The 15,378-nt window shown below is 41.6% G+C and overlaps 1 protein-coding gene across 7 annotated transcripts in view; it reads left to right on the top strand.

Moving 5' to 3' along the window:
• TRPM3 (transient receptor potential cation channel subfamily M member 3) overlaps positions 1-15,378 on the top strand; it is a 495,179-nt gene that overhangs the window by 233,892 nt on the left and 245,909 nt on the right. For all 7 annotated transcript variants that reach the window (XM_060610082.3, XM_060610081.3, XM_060610080.3 and 4 more), the window contains exons 2-3: positions 4,289-4,368; positions 5,724-5,928. In XM_060610082.3, coding sequence (XP_060466065.1) covers positions 4,289-4,368; positions 5,724-5,928 — 285 coding nt within the window. The remainder of the gene's footprint in view (positions 1-4,288; positions 4,369-5,723; positions 5,929-15,378) is intronic.

Genomic DNA, 15,378 nt, shown 5'->3' with positions numbered 1-15,378 from the left:
TGTTAAGTTATCCAGCTCTAGGGTGGATTGCGGTAGCACTTTCCAAGACATTCTGGAGACAGATTGAATAAGATTTAGTGCATACTCGATGTATGTGCTTGTAAACCAGTCCTGCCTGGAGAAGTTCTTGATTCTGGAGCTGGTGGGGAGTCGGAAGTAAGAAGCATCAGAGTAATTTGGGGAATTAATGTTTGTAGCAGAGCCTTTGTGAGAAAGAATTAAAACGTGCCTAAGTGAAATAACTTACTCTTTTTTTTCTCTTGAAGGCAATATTTACAGCTTTTGTTTGCTTGTTTCTATCATTTTTATTCTTTACTGACTGTACATTTTACTTTCAAAGTTAGTACTTTACTCTTTGAGGGTAATCATTATACTTTGTTCAAAATGTGAATGTCCTCATTTTTGCTTTCAGTATTATTTCCTTTAATTATTAGCCTTTGAAACCACTTCCCTGTTACACATCACACATGACTGATAATGCAGAAAGACAAGAAAGAAAATAGCCCTTCACAAGCTCAGTCATGGCGATGTGACCATTCTACCTTTAGAAAAGAACATACAAAGTGGCTTTCTAAGGTCTGGTAGAAGCCATCTTTTCTAAGAATACATGAGACTTCCGAAGGATATTTAAAAATAAAAGATTTTAGGGCATAGTGTCCATTGATGTTTTGCGTTAGAAGAGAATTAAAGGGTCAATGAGGAACATGGCATGTCAAAACTATTTCATGCTTTCTAACAACAAGGATAGCCATTCTGAGCTAACTAACTTGGATTCTGAGGGCAAGTATAAAACTCACACAGAGCAGTTCAAAGCCTTGGGACAAAAGAAAAGGGAATTAGTTTAGGGAACAAGTTAAACTATGATTATACTTTAAATTTGCCCTCTCCAAGAAAATAACTTTAAAAATCTAAGATCTACCCACACTGAAAACCTGAATAAAAAGCACAATAGAGCAAAGCCCACAGTAGAGCGTAGTCAGTTATGCATATACTTTGTAGAATTCCTAATTCATGTGTTTTACATGCATTCTTTCTATTATATATTATAAATTTCTTCTTAAAAGAATCCAATTCAATTATGAATGTTGGAGATATTTTTTTATATTACATTTCCTCCCCTGCCCCTGCAATTTTCCATGCCTTTACAAGGGGAATTGTTAATCTGCTTGTAATAAACTGGAAACTGATGTTCATTCCTTTTGCTAACAGTGAGGTAGGTTTTTCACCTTTGAAAAGGCAATGAGGGTGCTAAACTGCAACAAGTCACATTATTTTTAGAAACTAAGTAGAGTCGGCAACTCTATGTAGTATTTCTGAGTAGAACTTGCAGGACCATCCAAGTTGAAACTGGGATCCATGAGTGAGAGAAATAATCAAGGTGTCCTTGAAAAGTCTAATTCATCCGCCATGGTCCCCCCTCTTCTCATGTTGTGAATCCTGTTGTAATTACATTTCTTTGTTAGAGGATCATTTGTTGTAATGATCCTCCTTCTTTTACTTCTTGCTCCTATTACGCGGTCTTCCTAATCTCCCACCCCAGTCCTTTATCCTAAGGGGAGAGGTAGAACAGATAGTGGAGGGTTTATTACTCTACGTGTGAGGATAGAAAGAGGGAAAGATCCAAGTATGGGCTGGTTCTAAGCTATGCCTCTAGGAGTCCAGCACTGTCCAAATACCAAGGCGCTCCCAGGCATGCCCAGATGGCACTGCCCAGATCAAGGGTATTTAGTATCAATAATGTGTGATTTGGAGAGGCAGTTTAGCAGACTGGGTAAGAAGAGTATGAACTCTGGAGTCATACTGTCCAAGTTTAAACTTGGTGCATCTCTCTGCCTCAGTTTCTTCAATGGTAAAATGGATATAATAGTAGCACGTCCTTCATGGCATTCTTATGAGGATCTATGGAGATGATACATGTATATGGCACAATTCCAGGCACATGATGAGCCCTTCATAATATTAAGTATCGAGTGCCTACTGAGTTCCAGGTGTTCTCCCTGAATCAGGTGCTTCAGTAAATACAACAATGCTCTGAAGTAGCTATAATTATCTTTATGTTATAGAAAAGACTCAGGGAAGTTCAATAACTATTCTGTATACCTTGTTAGTGGTCAGCTAGGCTGATCATCCTCCAGGCAGAGAGAGATCAAACGAGGTCAGTTCTGTTAGAGCAGGGTTCATAGTGCTCTTGTCTGAATGTGTGTCAGAACTTTTAGTACCAGAACCAACCCAGTGGTCCCTTTTCTTGAAATGAAACATGGTACCCAAATAATAATGCTAACAACTCAGTGTGTCAGCTATTATTATTGTGCCCATTTTATAGATCAGAAAAGCTGAGGACCCCCAAAATTATGTGACTTTGTCCATGCCGTAGAGTCCCACTCATGCCACATTTTCTAACAGCAGAACTCACACTGTATTCATGATACTGCTGTGTCTCGGGGAGTATTGATTAGCACTCCCCCAAATTTGCAGATGCTTCCCCAAAAGATCCTTCTGAATTCTAGCCAAAGTGATCCACAAAGAAGAAAGGAATTACACTCTCCCTTTTCTGCTCCCCGAGGTGTAGGGAAAGTTGGTTTCAAATGTCCAGTGAGGAATATTTTTACCGTCTGTCTGCCAAGAGATGTTATCAATGAAAGTATTCAGTGTCTAGGAAAAATCACAGCCTATGAATAGTTTAACCTACAGGCTTTTCACAAAGATCAAGCCTGGTTATCTATGCCATTCAGCTCATTTCTGTTGCAAAGATGCAACCACTGGCTTTTCCTATATATTTGAGAAGAAAAATTTCCATGAACAGACACTGGGGCCTTTCTCATGCCTAGCTGACAAAGAGAACTGCAAATGTTACCTTCCTGGTGTGAGGAGGTGTGAGGAGGTGCACCTTCCAGGTGCAGAGGGCCACCTGGACCCAGGGATCTCTGAGACAGGACGGGTGCTCCTCTTCATGTAGACGGTGCATAAACCCTGACAAATGTGACCGTGTGACCACTTGTGACCATGACTGAAACAGGATGCAGCTCCTTTGTACCCCACAGGCATCCCCCATGTTGCCACTTTTACAATGTGCTTTGTCATATGAGGTAACCATGGCCTTCACTGCTGCGTGCTTACATAGACTCCCATCACAAGAGAGGAGGGAGATGCAAGACTAAAGATTGAGAGCAAATGAGAACTTCGCACAGTTTATACAGATGTCTGTGTCCTTGGCAGAGTCAATATCAATTAGGGCCACACATGGTGGTTTGTAACAGTCAACACTGGTCACTGAGGCCAAGCAAATCACTAAGTTGCACTTTGGGCCTGTATATTTCAAGGGTATGAATTTAGCCCTAATACTGTGTTAGAGAAAAGATGATGTCATGTAGAAGTAACCTTACAGGATGCTCCAACAACTTCCCTCTTAAATGCTTAGAGAAGGAATCTTCTGAGTAGTTTATAGGATCTCATGGGAGACTCCTCTACTCTTTCCAATGCTGGTAAAAGCTGCACGATGGACACTATGCTTGGGAACAAAGATGGTACAATTTGCTGGAACTTCCTTTATCCTTCTGGGAACCAATCTCAGTGGCTGGACTTCTGGGCAGACAGTCCCAACAATGCCCATTCTAAGAAGCTGTGTTTCCTGTACTTAAAGACATGTGGAAATAAAAAGAAAAGAAAAAGTGCTATCTTCCTTCCTTCCAAAGGCATTACCTGTGAAATTTCTGACTGTGATAAAGACATTTATCTTCCTATGTTTCCATTTCCTTTTTCCCCTTCTGTATTTAAGCACTGCTAATTTGGATTTTAGGAAAAACTCCATGATGGATTAGGGCTCTTGAGTTATATAATTCTCTTACCATTTCTCTTTCTTTGTATAAGAAAAATCGAATGGAAGTGTTAGCCACGAGAACTTCATACTTATTCACATATATTTCTTCCCATCACTGAATATTTGTTAGGTACAGGAATATAAGCATACTGCTCTGTGTTTTTCATTATCTCCGTAACTAGCATTGTTTTTCTGTTCTTCAAAAAAACTTTAAGAATCTGTATAAGGTTCCATCACTAACCATTTTTTTATAATGGTCCTTTTCTTTGACTCAATATTATAATGTTAACCTAGTCAACAGGTTCTGGCAGTCATTGGTTTTTGTTATATGCAGTGTTTATGTTTGAAGTAACTATCATTTCAATTCAGTTTATGAGATACTGAATCATGATGTGATTATGAAATTTTTGCTTCCTACTCAAAAATACTTGTGGGTTATATTCACCTTTCCTTTTTTTTTTTTTTTTTCAGGCTCAGAAATCCTGGATAGAAAGAGCATTTTATAAAAGAGAATGTGTTCACATCATACCCAGCACCAAAGACCCCCATAGGTAATCTTGCTGTCTCTATAATAAAGTGAGAACACAGAGTAGCAATTATGGGAACAAAACTATAATAGTAATCACTATGCGTTACAAGGGAACCAATGTCAAATTAAGATCATTTTTTTTAATCGTTGCTGGACATCTCTGAAGCAATCTTATATGTATACACCATATAATGTGTCGCACCTGCAGTTAATTCTCTAAGAGCCTGTACAAAATAACAGATACCCCATTGGGAAGGAATTAATCGCTGTCTATAAGTGGGCTATAAATATTTTTAGTATGGTTATTCATTTTCCCTTTCAAGCATTTCATCAAAATGCTTAGTTTGTACCAATATTCCCTGCCATAATGAAAAGGTATTTTTAAATAAAAGACTCCTAGAAGGTTACTAATTAGACTGCAGACCTTCAGATTTCTGTCCAAGTACATTTTTAATATCCTACTAATCTTACCTTTAGCTATCCTACTTACCTTCCTGGTTTTGCCTTAAAGATTAACAGCATATTAGGTAGGAAGCATTTGGGATGAAGTAACATATGACTGTCTGGAAATGCCTTTATGAAAAGGCCATATAATCAAGTAATTTAAAATATAGACTATAAAGTCCTATAGACTAGCTGTGTAACCTTGAGCAAATTACCTAACCTTCAAAACTGCACTATTTTACTCCTAAAAGGAATGTCATATTATTAGTATTCAATAAATGATAACCATATATCAGTATTGTCATTAATAGTTATAATCATGGTACTAGTGAAGCATGAAGCATATGTATCAGTATTATAATGGTGGTGGAAAAGTATGAAAGACATTTTCATGATGTAAGTAGTGAATTTTGTTTTCAAACATCTTGCAAATAATATTTCCATTATTTCAGGAACGCGTAAGCTGTAGGTTTTTATTCTTAGTATTGGATATTTGACAGTGAATGTCAATTGGGGAAAGACAAGTTAGGTTGTGACTCACATATGAGTGAGAGTCCTTATTTAAATGTGCATATTAAAATTCTTCCCTCAAAGCTGTGCAGTGGCCTTTGCGCAAGATTTGATAGATGGGAGGAGTGAGAAGTAGAAAAATCTATAGGACTTTTGTTTGCAGGCTCCAATCCTAAACAGTATGGCAGATGTGGACGGGGTGGGTGGCAAAGGCCAGGAGGCATGTTACAGCTTATACAGCTGAAGGAAAACGAAAATTGGCAGAAAAGAAAAGATCTCTGTCGGGTAAATCCTGGGTTCACTATTTGCCTGGTATAGCCGTATTGTGGGATTCTGCCTAAGAATGGACTGGCTCACTATGGTTTGTAGATTTCTCCAGTAATGGCTGATCCAGGGGGTTCGCTTTGACCTCTTATGTTGCAGGTGTTGCTGCGGGCGTCTGATTGGCCAGCATGTGGGCCTCACTCCTAGCGTCTCCGTTCTTCAGAATGAGAAAAATCAAAGTCGCCTCTCCCGAAATGACATCCAGTCAGAGAAGTGGTCCATCAGCAAGCACACTCAACTCAGCCCCACGGATGCTTTTGGGACCATTGAGTTCCAAGGAGGTGGCCATTCCAACAAAGCCATGGTAATGAGAAAACCCTTCAGTTGCTTCCCAAGTTCTATCTCATGTCCTGTAAAGGTGTGGTGAAGAGCTGGAGGTTTAGTCTTTGGGCTTAATCCCCTCTGCCAAGTCTTGGCTGGGCAATCAGCTCTCACAACCTTGCCCCGGTGCATTTCTTCTCTCTTCTGTAGAATGGGGGAAAGAAAACCTTCTTCCTAGGATTTTTTAAATAATTAATACTATATCAGACCGTGACTATTGCTATTATTAATAGTAACAAGAAGCTTTCTATAGTAATCCACTATTTATTACTTACTTTCTGGGTCTCATCCATTAAAGCATGTTTTTTCTATCTCCTTCGGTTAAAAAAAAAATCTTACCTGTAAGTCTCTATTTTGTCCTATTAGTAACTAGCATTTCTCTCAATTCAAGGTAGAAATGATCATCCCAGACTATTTCCTTCCCTTTTCTAACAGAGATCTTGCCACCTAAAGTGAGTGCTTTTGCTCTAAGCAGCTGTGTTCAGTAATGTTCCCAGTAGAAGAACTCCATATGAAAAGCATTTTGTTTGGAAAAGAGGCTTTAGGAAATAATACAAATTTTACTTCTAAGAGTTGTTGCTTCTAAATTTTAGCTTTCATCATGAACCTCTCCCTACTTGGCTGACAGATTTTGCCAGGAGAAAAATATACCATATGTTTTTAGAAATTCTAGAAATGCTCTATTTCATAAAGCTTGCTTCTAACAGAGAGTTGGTTGAGGGTGGGACAGTTGGAGGTAGCTGCTCTCAGGCACACCCCAAAGTTTTCCAAGTTTGGAGAGGAAATTTTGCTTCGAGAAGCATACTGCAAAATGCAAGGGAAATCACTCCACACTAGTTATAGTCTAAAAATGGGCAGGAGAGCCACCCCTCTGCCCTCTCTCTTCTCACCTTCCTCCTCCCCCTTGCATCTTTCCCCACTCTTGTAGGATTTTCTTCACCAAGAATGGCTGACTGCACTATTCTCACAGTATTTCCTTAAGAAAATCAATTCTGAACTGTACATTAGAGTGAAAACAATTTTGAGCAATGTATGGGGAAGAAGAGGGTGCTGGGTACAGCCTGGGGGAAAAGTGGGAGGGGGTGGTGGTTAGTCTTGGCCTATACAGAACCAAGGGCAGTGGAGATCTGGAAACTTCCTCATCCACCCAAGGGATGTTTTCAGCAACACAAAGTCATGAAGGGTCCCCAATTCAGCATAATTCCCATTCACAGTATGAAATGGAACCATACACACCGTGAATTAATTAAAAGTCATGCCAGTTCACACTATAAGAAAAATGCTCAAAAAAAAAAAAAAAGAATAATCATAGTAAGTAGTAGTAGCAGTAGTTAGTAGAAGAAGAGCGAAGGGATGGAAATGGATCCATGGAGGGCCCAAGTTCTTCACTGGAAATACAATACGATAATGTTGAGAATGAAGTGACTAGCCGCCCCCTCCCACCCCCACAAAAAAGCCAAGTGCTGTAGATGAGGAGGTGGCTTAGCAGACAATACCATCATAGAGTGGCACACCCAGTGATGTCATAGAGTGCTTGAATGGTGACCCGAGGCTTTGTGCCCCATGTCGCACAGCTGATAAATGTGGTTTTTTTTTTAAAGTTTACTTATTTATTTTGAGGGGGGGGGGGAGAATAAAGAATATGTAGGGGAGGGGCACAGAAACAGGGAGAGAGAGAGAATCCCAAGCAGGGTCTCCACTGTCAGCACAGAGCCTGACCTGGGGTTCAGACTCATGAACCATGAGATCATGACCTGAGCCAAAGTCAGGTGGTTAACTGACTGAGCCACCAAGGTGCCCCCACAGGATGGATGTTTATTATGATAGTTAATGGCAGAGGAAAAACCTGAAGAGGCACATCTTTCACTATGCTCTTCAAGTGTGAACACATAGGACATTGAACTTTGCGAGCCCTCCCCAAGCCCCACATAGCTCTGTGAAACCCAGAACTATCTGTTGGCAATCGGGTTAGGCATGGTCTGCTACATGATTTTGTAGAGCCCAGTGTAAAATGAAAATGTAGGCCTCCAGCAGGGGCAGGGAAAGCAATCCCCCTTCCCATGGCCAACAACCCCAACACACAGTGGACAGGTGACAGTCTAAGAAACTGCTATCTCTGTAGTGGGACAGGCTCAGTATCTGCTGTGGGTGAGATTTGCCACAGAATCACCTGTGAAACACACCAGGGCCCTGCCAGCCTAAGGAAGGGACAGCTATGTCCTTGCTCTGTCCTGAAATGCTGCAGGGAAAACACCCAACCCACCCCTCACCTTGCCTGTGCTCACGTCCCAGGCAGGAATGGAAGGTGATGATGGAACAAAACCCCATTGCTTCCCCAGGCGACATTGTGGAGGGAAGGTTAGACTGGCCAGGACATCAGAGGTGGGAGCAGATGGTCAAGATCCCCTGCCCCAGGGAGGCAGCAGGAGGCGGGATGTGGGACCATGCACCACATGTGAGCCAAGGCTCTGAGCCCTCTGCACGGGCTCCACTGCCCCATCAGACTTTACTTACAAAACACAAATTCCAGGCTAAAATTGTTAAGAATTCCAAGAAAGCAAGTGCAGAGCACTAAACCCTAAGCACTGCCTTTCTGAGCGGTGTGACAATGCTGGTCACACACCCTTGAAGCTAACACTGAGACTGGGTCTCACCTATACTAGATGCTGTCATGGCAGTCACTGTGAGGACAAACCTTTCTTTAAGAGTCTAATCAGCCAAATGAGGGCCAGTTTTCTTCCCTTTTTTTTTTAACAACCAAATATTTAACAAGTGGGAGTCCCCACTATTCAGACACAATGAGCATTTTGTCCACTTGGAATACTTGCCCTTGGATTATTCTGAGTCTCCTGTCTAAACAAAGGGGTGGAGCTGACAGCCGGTCAGATGTCTTGTTTTTATCAGGCAGGATGGTTGTTTTGTGCCAACCTGTGCCTTCCTTACTTCTCCCCTCCCCCCACCCCGCAACAAACTGGCACACAAAGGGAAAAGTCAGCAACTACTGTCTGTTAAAGAGTATCAGTCTTCAGATGGGGAGGGCATGGTTAAATATTCACCACGATTGAAATGAAACAGGTCAACTAACTTCACGTCTTTGATCCCTGTTCCTGACCAAAATATTTGAAAGTTGAGATGGTTTTTAACTCTAAAAACTCTATACAGGGCAGATTAACTTTGACCTTTATTATCGGGGGAAAAAAAAAAGATAGACCATTAATTTTTTTCCTTCAAAGACAGCCCAAGATGAGGTGCTTGGGTCTTCAAAATGCCATTGTGGTCTGGACACAGTGTGAGGCAGAATCTGCCAGCGTTTGGTAGAAGTTTCAGTTGGAGAGAAGAGAATCTTTATTAATATGTGCTGGGCCACGTGGGAACCATATCTGCTCAGGAGCATTATGCATGTGTGTTATCACATAGGCAGTATAGCAGGATGTCAAGGAGCTTTGGTCACCAAAGATGCTTGAGGGGATTGATGGAGTGGTTCTCTGCTTGGAGGCTCACGGTAGCCTGTGGGCCACTACCGACGTCCATGGCCACGAATCACACCCATAGAGTCTCCCTCGTTGGTCAGGGATAGAACTTGGGCATCTTAAGTATTTGAAAAGCTAGCCAAGTTATTCTATTCAAAAAGGCTTAAAAAGTGCTAAATAATCTCACTCTCTCTACAATCTCTCTATAATCTCTGTATTATAGATGAGGCAACTCAAGCCCAGAGAAATTAAATTGTTTTCTGAGAGCTCCTCCTTTATTCAACGACAAAGATAATTCTCAAACCTGGGCTGCTCAGGATTCCCCATGAGTTCTATTTCTTCTCTGTCGTGAATGCTTGGTGTAGTCTATAGGAGATGTTTCGAAGGGAAGCTAATTACTATTATTTTTCTAGCTCTTTTATAAGGGTCTTGAGAACTTTGTAGTAGAATTATAAAATTACTCTTATTTGATGAGGTTAATTAAACTCAAAAGCTGTGAGCAGGAGGAAGTCTTTGTAACATTACATCCTAGGTTAGTAGAACCATTTTCTGAGCCTTTCCTAGCACTTTGTGGTATTCTGTCCTCAATTCCCAGGCGCGTCGAGCCTGGGAAAGTACAATAGCAATGAATCCAGCATCTCTCTCCTTTTGCAGAGAAATAGTGATCCAGGAAGGAGGCACTCATAGCTGATAGCGAGTGAAGGATCCTTCCTCCCTTTCTTCTCGGCACCAAGCCACGTCCTACCAAATTGCATGCCCCAAATGTCATCCCTGGCAGTTCGTTCAAATAGCTCATAAGAGTGAAAACGTGAGGACCAAGGAAGAAGATAGTGAGATACTAAAGCTCTGGGTGAGACATTGTCTTCCTAGCGTGAGCGCCAGGTAGCTTTTTAAAACTAACTTAGGGGGCGCCTGGGTGGCTCAGTCGGTTGAGCGTCCGGCTTCGGCTCGGGTCATGATCTCACACTCCGTGGGTTCAAGCCCCGCGTCGGGCTCTGTGCTGACAGCGCAGAGCCTGGAGCCTGCTTCAGATTCTGTGTCTCCCTCTCTCTCTGCCCCTCCCCTGCTCATGCTCTGCCTCTCTCTGTCTCAAAAATAAATAAAAACATTAAAAAAAAAAAAAAATTTAAAACTAACTTAGGGAGCAGTAGGAAGATGGCCCCAAAACAGACACTGGGTCCTCTCTCAGAGACTCTTCTTTATCTGGGGCTACAGCTGTAAGGTATTTAGAAAAGATGACAGTGCTGGACTTGATTATACGGAATCGTATTTGCTACTAATCATCTCTTCCAATTAACGCTGAGCCGTCTTGTGGAGCAGGTAAGTATCACCTAATTAAGGACTTGTGTTTAAACCTCTCAAGTCTTTCGCATAATGATCTTCAGGTTTTCCCTTGCTAGTTACTCTGCTTATTAGATCGGGTTGAGCCCCTTGTTATAGTTTTTATATAATTTAGATAATTATTCCTATGCCTCATTGTCACACTTAAAGCTCTCACTGTTGAGTGTGAAAGCCTCATTCTCTGAGCACTGCCAGGGGGAGGGAGGGCGAGAGGGAGGCAGGAGGTTCCAGGTTGCTGGGGACACCCCAGGGAGTGAGGAGTCTGTCAAGAGCGAGGCAGCTACCATCTTATGCTCTTTAAACACTTCAGGATTGAATTCGATTGTTTTAAAAATGTCTTTCTTTGCATTATGCACATTTAATCTGGGAATCATCACTGAATGGCACATACCAAATATGAAATTAAATGAATCCTACTTTACAAAATAAAAGAGCCGATCACTAGACTATGGCTAGCTAAACAGCTTTACATAAGTGTTCATATCATAAGATATCATAAGATATTTGAGGGGTTTGGTAACTGTTCCCTTGATTTCCACTTTCCACCTGCTAATCTTTAGGCTGCTGAATTAGCAGTACCTTGGGAAGTCCTTTCTGAAACTGAGACTAAAACTGGAAATTATCACTCAAACTACTGGTCCCAACACAGACCTGTAGGAAAAGAAGGAAAGAACCAACTTTCCTCTGAGAAACCCATCTTGCCTCTAGAAAATTCCCATCTCCTTGCCTCTACCAAATTTTATGCTATATAATTCTGGCAGGAAATGCAGAGACCACCCCCTTGAGATCTACTTCTATCTCAGTGAAGTTTTATATTACTAAACCTTTAGCTTTGGCTTATCAGCCAGCACCATTGACCTGGCAACACCCGGTATCTAACATCGAGAAATCACAAAAACAATACAGAATAAATTACAACGGCACTTTCATTCCCAAAGTTTTGTGGATCATCAAACCAGGAATGCAGTAACCAGTGACACTACACATTTGTTTCCCAAGTATTTTCTTTCTAGGGAATTGTACATGCATTGAACCTCCACCAGTATTAAACTTTCACTGCAAAACTAACCACGCCAGAGACTTAGAGAGCCAGTATCAGCAAAATTATCTTAGCAGTCTGATATGACATGGTCTCCTTGGCCACAGCTTTAATTAAAAGTACTCATTTAAGAATGTGGCTACAAGAATTAAAAAAATAAAATGATGCTTATCACATTTCTCAACATAAAGAAAACTAGGCCAGATTTCCCCCGACAGCCTGGGAAGAAAAGCTTTAAAAGTAAGCGTTCAAATAGAGTTAGCAGTGGTAATTCCATTACTCTGAACAAGCGCTACTCACAAATACCACTCGATAATTTCCCAGAAGTAAAGATGGCTTTGCAGTATTAGAATTTGTCATTTATCGTTTCCAGGAGTGTAGCCAGGTTTATCATTCTGCAGCTTTTCTATTTTCATTTAGACAACTGGGCAAAGTTATGTGAGTAAAAATTTAGGGCTGAAGAGGTCACTCGTTCATTGTCAGAGCCAAATTGTTCCACCCACTCTCAAGTCCAGAATACCACAAGGAGAATTATTACATCCTAAGTAAACAGCCCCAGCCTTCTCTGAGTAGTAACAACTATTTCTCTTCCCACCCCACCCCCCACGCACACATACAACACACACCCAGCCTCTGCCCACCCTGGGTGTTATAAAGGGAGAACGATGCTGTCTAGTCTGTGACATGTCTACAAGCCCCACATGAGTGGGGAGTGAGGCCATGGTAAAGTTGAGTCCTGTTCTGATGAACGAATCGTAACATTGCTAGTGAAGAAGCAGGAAGAGTGGCATTAGCAAAAGCTGCCGTGAAGTCGCCTGCTTTTACCAAAGAGACCTTTAGAATCAAGAACAAAAACTCAGGCTTCAGTTACCAAAGCCCTGTGCCCTTCCACCAAAAACAAAAGAAATCCTTAGTTTTCAATGATCGTCTCTCACAATTTAATTTACCAGCTGGTGGTTTGCTCTTCAAAATATGTGTTCTTTATGGAAATCATGCTGGATGCATTGGCCTCTAAAGCACCTGAGAACAGATCAAATGGTACAACTTCAACTAAATCAAACCTCTATTTACTGAAGAGCATTCTTGAGGTGCTGGCCTGGATGTCATCCGCTCATCACACATCAGCCAGGCAGGGGCACTAATGTTAGAAGGGAAAAGAAGATGATTATTCTAGGCATGGGCAACTGGTTTGAGCTCAGCTTATCTCTAGAAATTATAAAGTGAGGAACTAAGGGCTCATGAGAGAAGGATGGGCCAGGCAGCCTGGAGCAGAGGTGGTAGTTTTGCTCTCAGCAGGTGCTTTTATATAGATAGATAGGGGCGCCTGGGTGGCTCAGTCGGTTAAGCGTCCAACTTTGGCTCAGGTCAGGACCTCGTGGTCCGTCGTTCGAGCCCCGCGTCGGGCTCTGTGCTGACAGCTCAGAGCCTGGAGCCTGCTTCGGATTCTGTGTCTCTCTCTCTCTCTGACCCTCCCCCGTTCATGCTGTCTCTCTCTGTCTCAAATAAACATTAAAAAAAGTTTTTTTAAAAAAAGAAATGCACAGATATAGATAAACAGCTGCACCAGTCACTCCCCAGATAACTCCGAGTTGAGAAACAAAAGGCTACTTTAACATATCCACTAAAGAGTTAAAGGACAGATATTTGGATCCCATCGTATGCACAAGTAATTTAAAAGGTGAGTGTAACCTGTATTCAATTTACATGTATTGGTTTTTCTCCCACACCAGGTGAGTTTCCACAATTTAATCCTCCTAGCATCCTGTGAGGTGGTCAGGAGCGCCAGCATTTCACAAGAGAAGGTGCTCAGATTGGCCAAAGGTCTTAGAGCACCAGTGCCTGATGCTAGAGTGTGGCGCTGCCCGTGATGGGAAAATCTATAAATGGAAGCACATATCACTCACCACGTCAGAGTAATGCCCAGGTGACCAGATTTAGTATACCCATCAGGAAGATTTCTTGTTATTTGTAAGGTGATCCCTTAGCAATTAATGAGCTCACATGTGGACAGTCAAAACTGCTTATCTTGACAACCAAGAGAGCTCCTCGTTTCAAATCACATTGACTGTTTATTAATTACTCTGGGAACAACCATTTATGACCTTGAAGCTGCTGATTCGGCACATGAGTTAGCTGTTCTATTACAAGCACCTGGAGAGTTCACTGACTAACTTGCTTTTTATGGGTGTAAGAGTAGAATTTAAAAATTGACATCTTCAGATAATTGTACAGTGTCATTGTATCCCTTCATTTTAATTAGCCTCTTATTCCCAAACCACTTGCTGAGTTACTAAACAATAACAATGACAAAAAGCAATTAATTGATTCATTTAAATTCTTCCTTTTTAAAAAAAGAAAAAGACTCTTGCCTTTTATTCTCCAAGGGTCAGGTAGTTGGAGGTAATTTGGGTAGTCTGAAAATGGTTGCACTTTCCTATTTATTGTCACCTGAATAATTCCTCCAGTATTTCCTCCGTTCTTCTCTATGATTTTTCATGTAAAATACTGAGTGTTCTTTCTTCCCTTTGGCCCAATGACAAACCCAAGACACCACTTAGAATCTTTGGTCTGGGGAGGAGTTGTAATCCTTGCTTCTTACATGGTCCCCGAGGAGCTAGTGAGAAATAAAAAACTTCAAACACCACCCCGAACCTACTGAATTCCAACCTGCATTTCCGACAAGGTCCCCAGGCGAGTTGTGCACGTTAATGTTTCAGAAGCACAGCTCACCCGAGAGTTTTGCACCGCAGCAGTAGCTTAAATAATGGATTATGTGAGTGGTTGATTATTAGACAGCTAGCTCTCAGGTCTCAGTCCCTCATCTTCTAGGGGTCTGCTGTCTTGCCCTGTAAAGCAGAAAAATTGAACTAGATGATTTCTAGTTGCCATGGTGGCCAAGATATTGCTAAGTTCCCTTTGACTTCTAAGACTGACTACTTCGTAGCCAGTGTGAAAGATCAGAAATCACAGTCAAGTCAAACAGAGTGCCTGCCCTCACAGATCTTGCAACATGGGCAGAGAAAACGGGCACGTGCAAGAAACAATCAGAAAAAAAAATCCCATTGGGTTAGGTTGATAGTTATGCTGCATCAACATGAGCTTGCATTCTTAGGAAAAGTAAGTAAAAGCCTTTGAAAGATGGGAATGATTTCTGTAGATGACAAAGAGAGGAACTGGGTTTCTAGGATTTAGGGAACAGCATTAGCCAAATGCAGAGAGAAGTGGGGAACACCTCTAGGTGGGGTCAAGCTAAATTGTGGGGGATCATGACAGGCAGAATTAGAGTTTATATATAATGTAACAATTTGAACTGAAAAATAGTGTGATCAAAAAGGAATTGTAGAAAGATCTCTGTCGGTGTCTTGTTGAGGACGTGGGGTTAGAGAAGCCGTTTGGAGGCTGTTGGCATAATCCAAACTGACATCCTAGTAAGGAGAATGTATTCCTAAAGTGGCAACTGAAGGAATAGAGGGAAAGCCCTGGCTGAAAACATTCATTTCAGAAATGGATCTTTAGAACTTTGAGACTGCTTATAGGTAAAGCAAAAGGAGACGGAAGGTGGAAAGGGCACTTTTACTTTGAG

This window comes from Panthera onca, chromosome D4 (assembly GCF_046562875.1).
Source record: "Panthera onca isolate mPanOnc1 chromosome D4, mPanOnc1 haplotype 2, whole genome shotgun sequence".
In the NCBI taxonomy this organism is placed as follows: domain Eukaryota; kingdom Metazoa; phylum Chordata; class Mammalia; order Carnivora; family Felidae; genus Panthera; species Panthera onca.
This window is presented reverse-complemented; position numbering and strand designations above follow the sequence as displayed.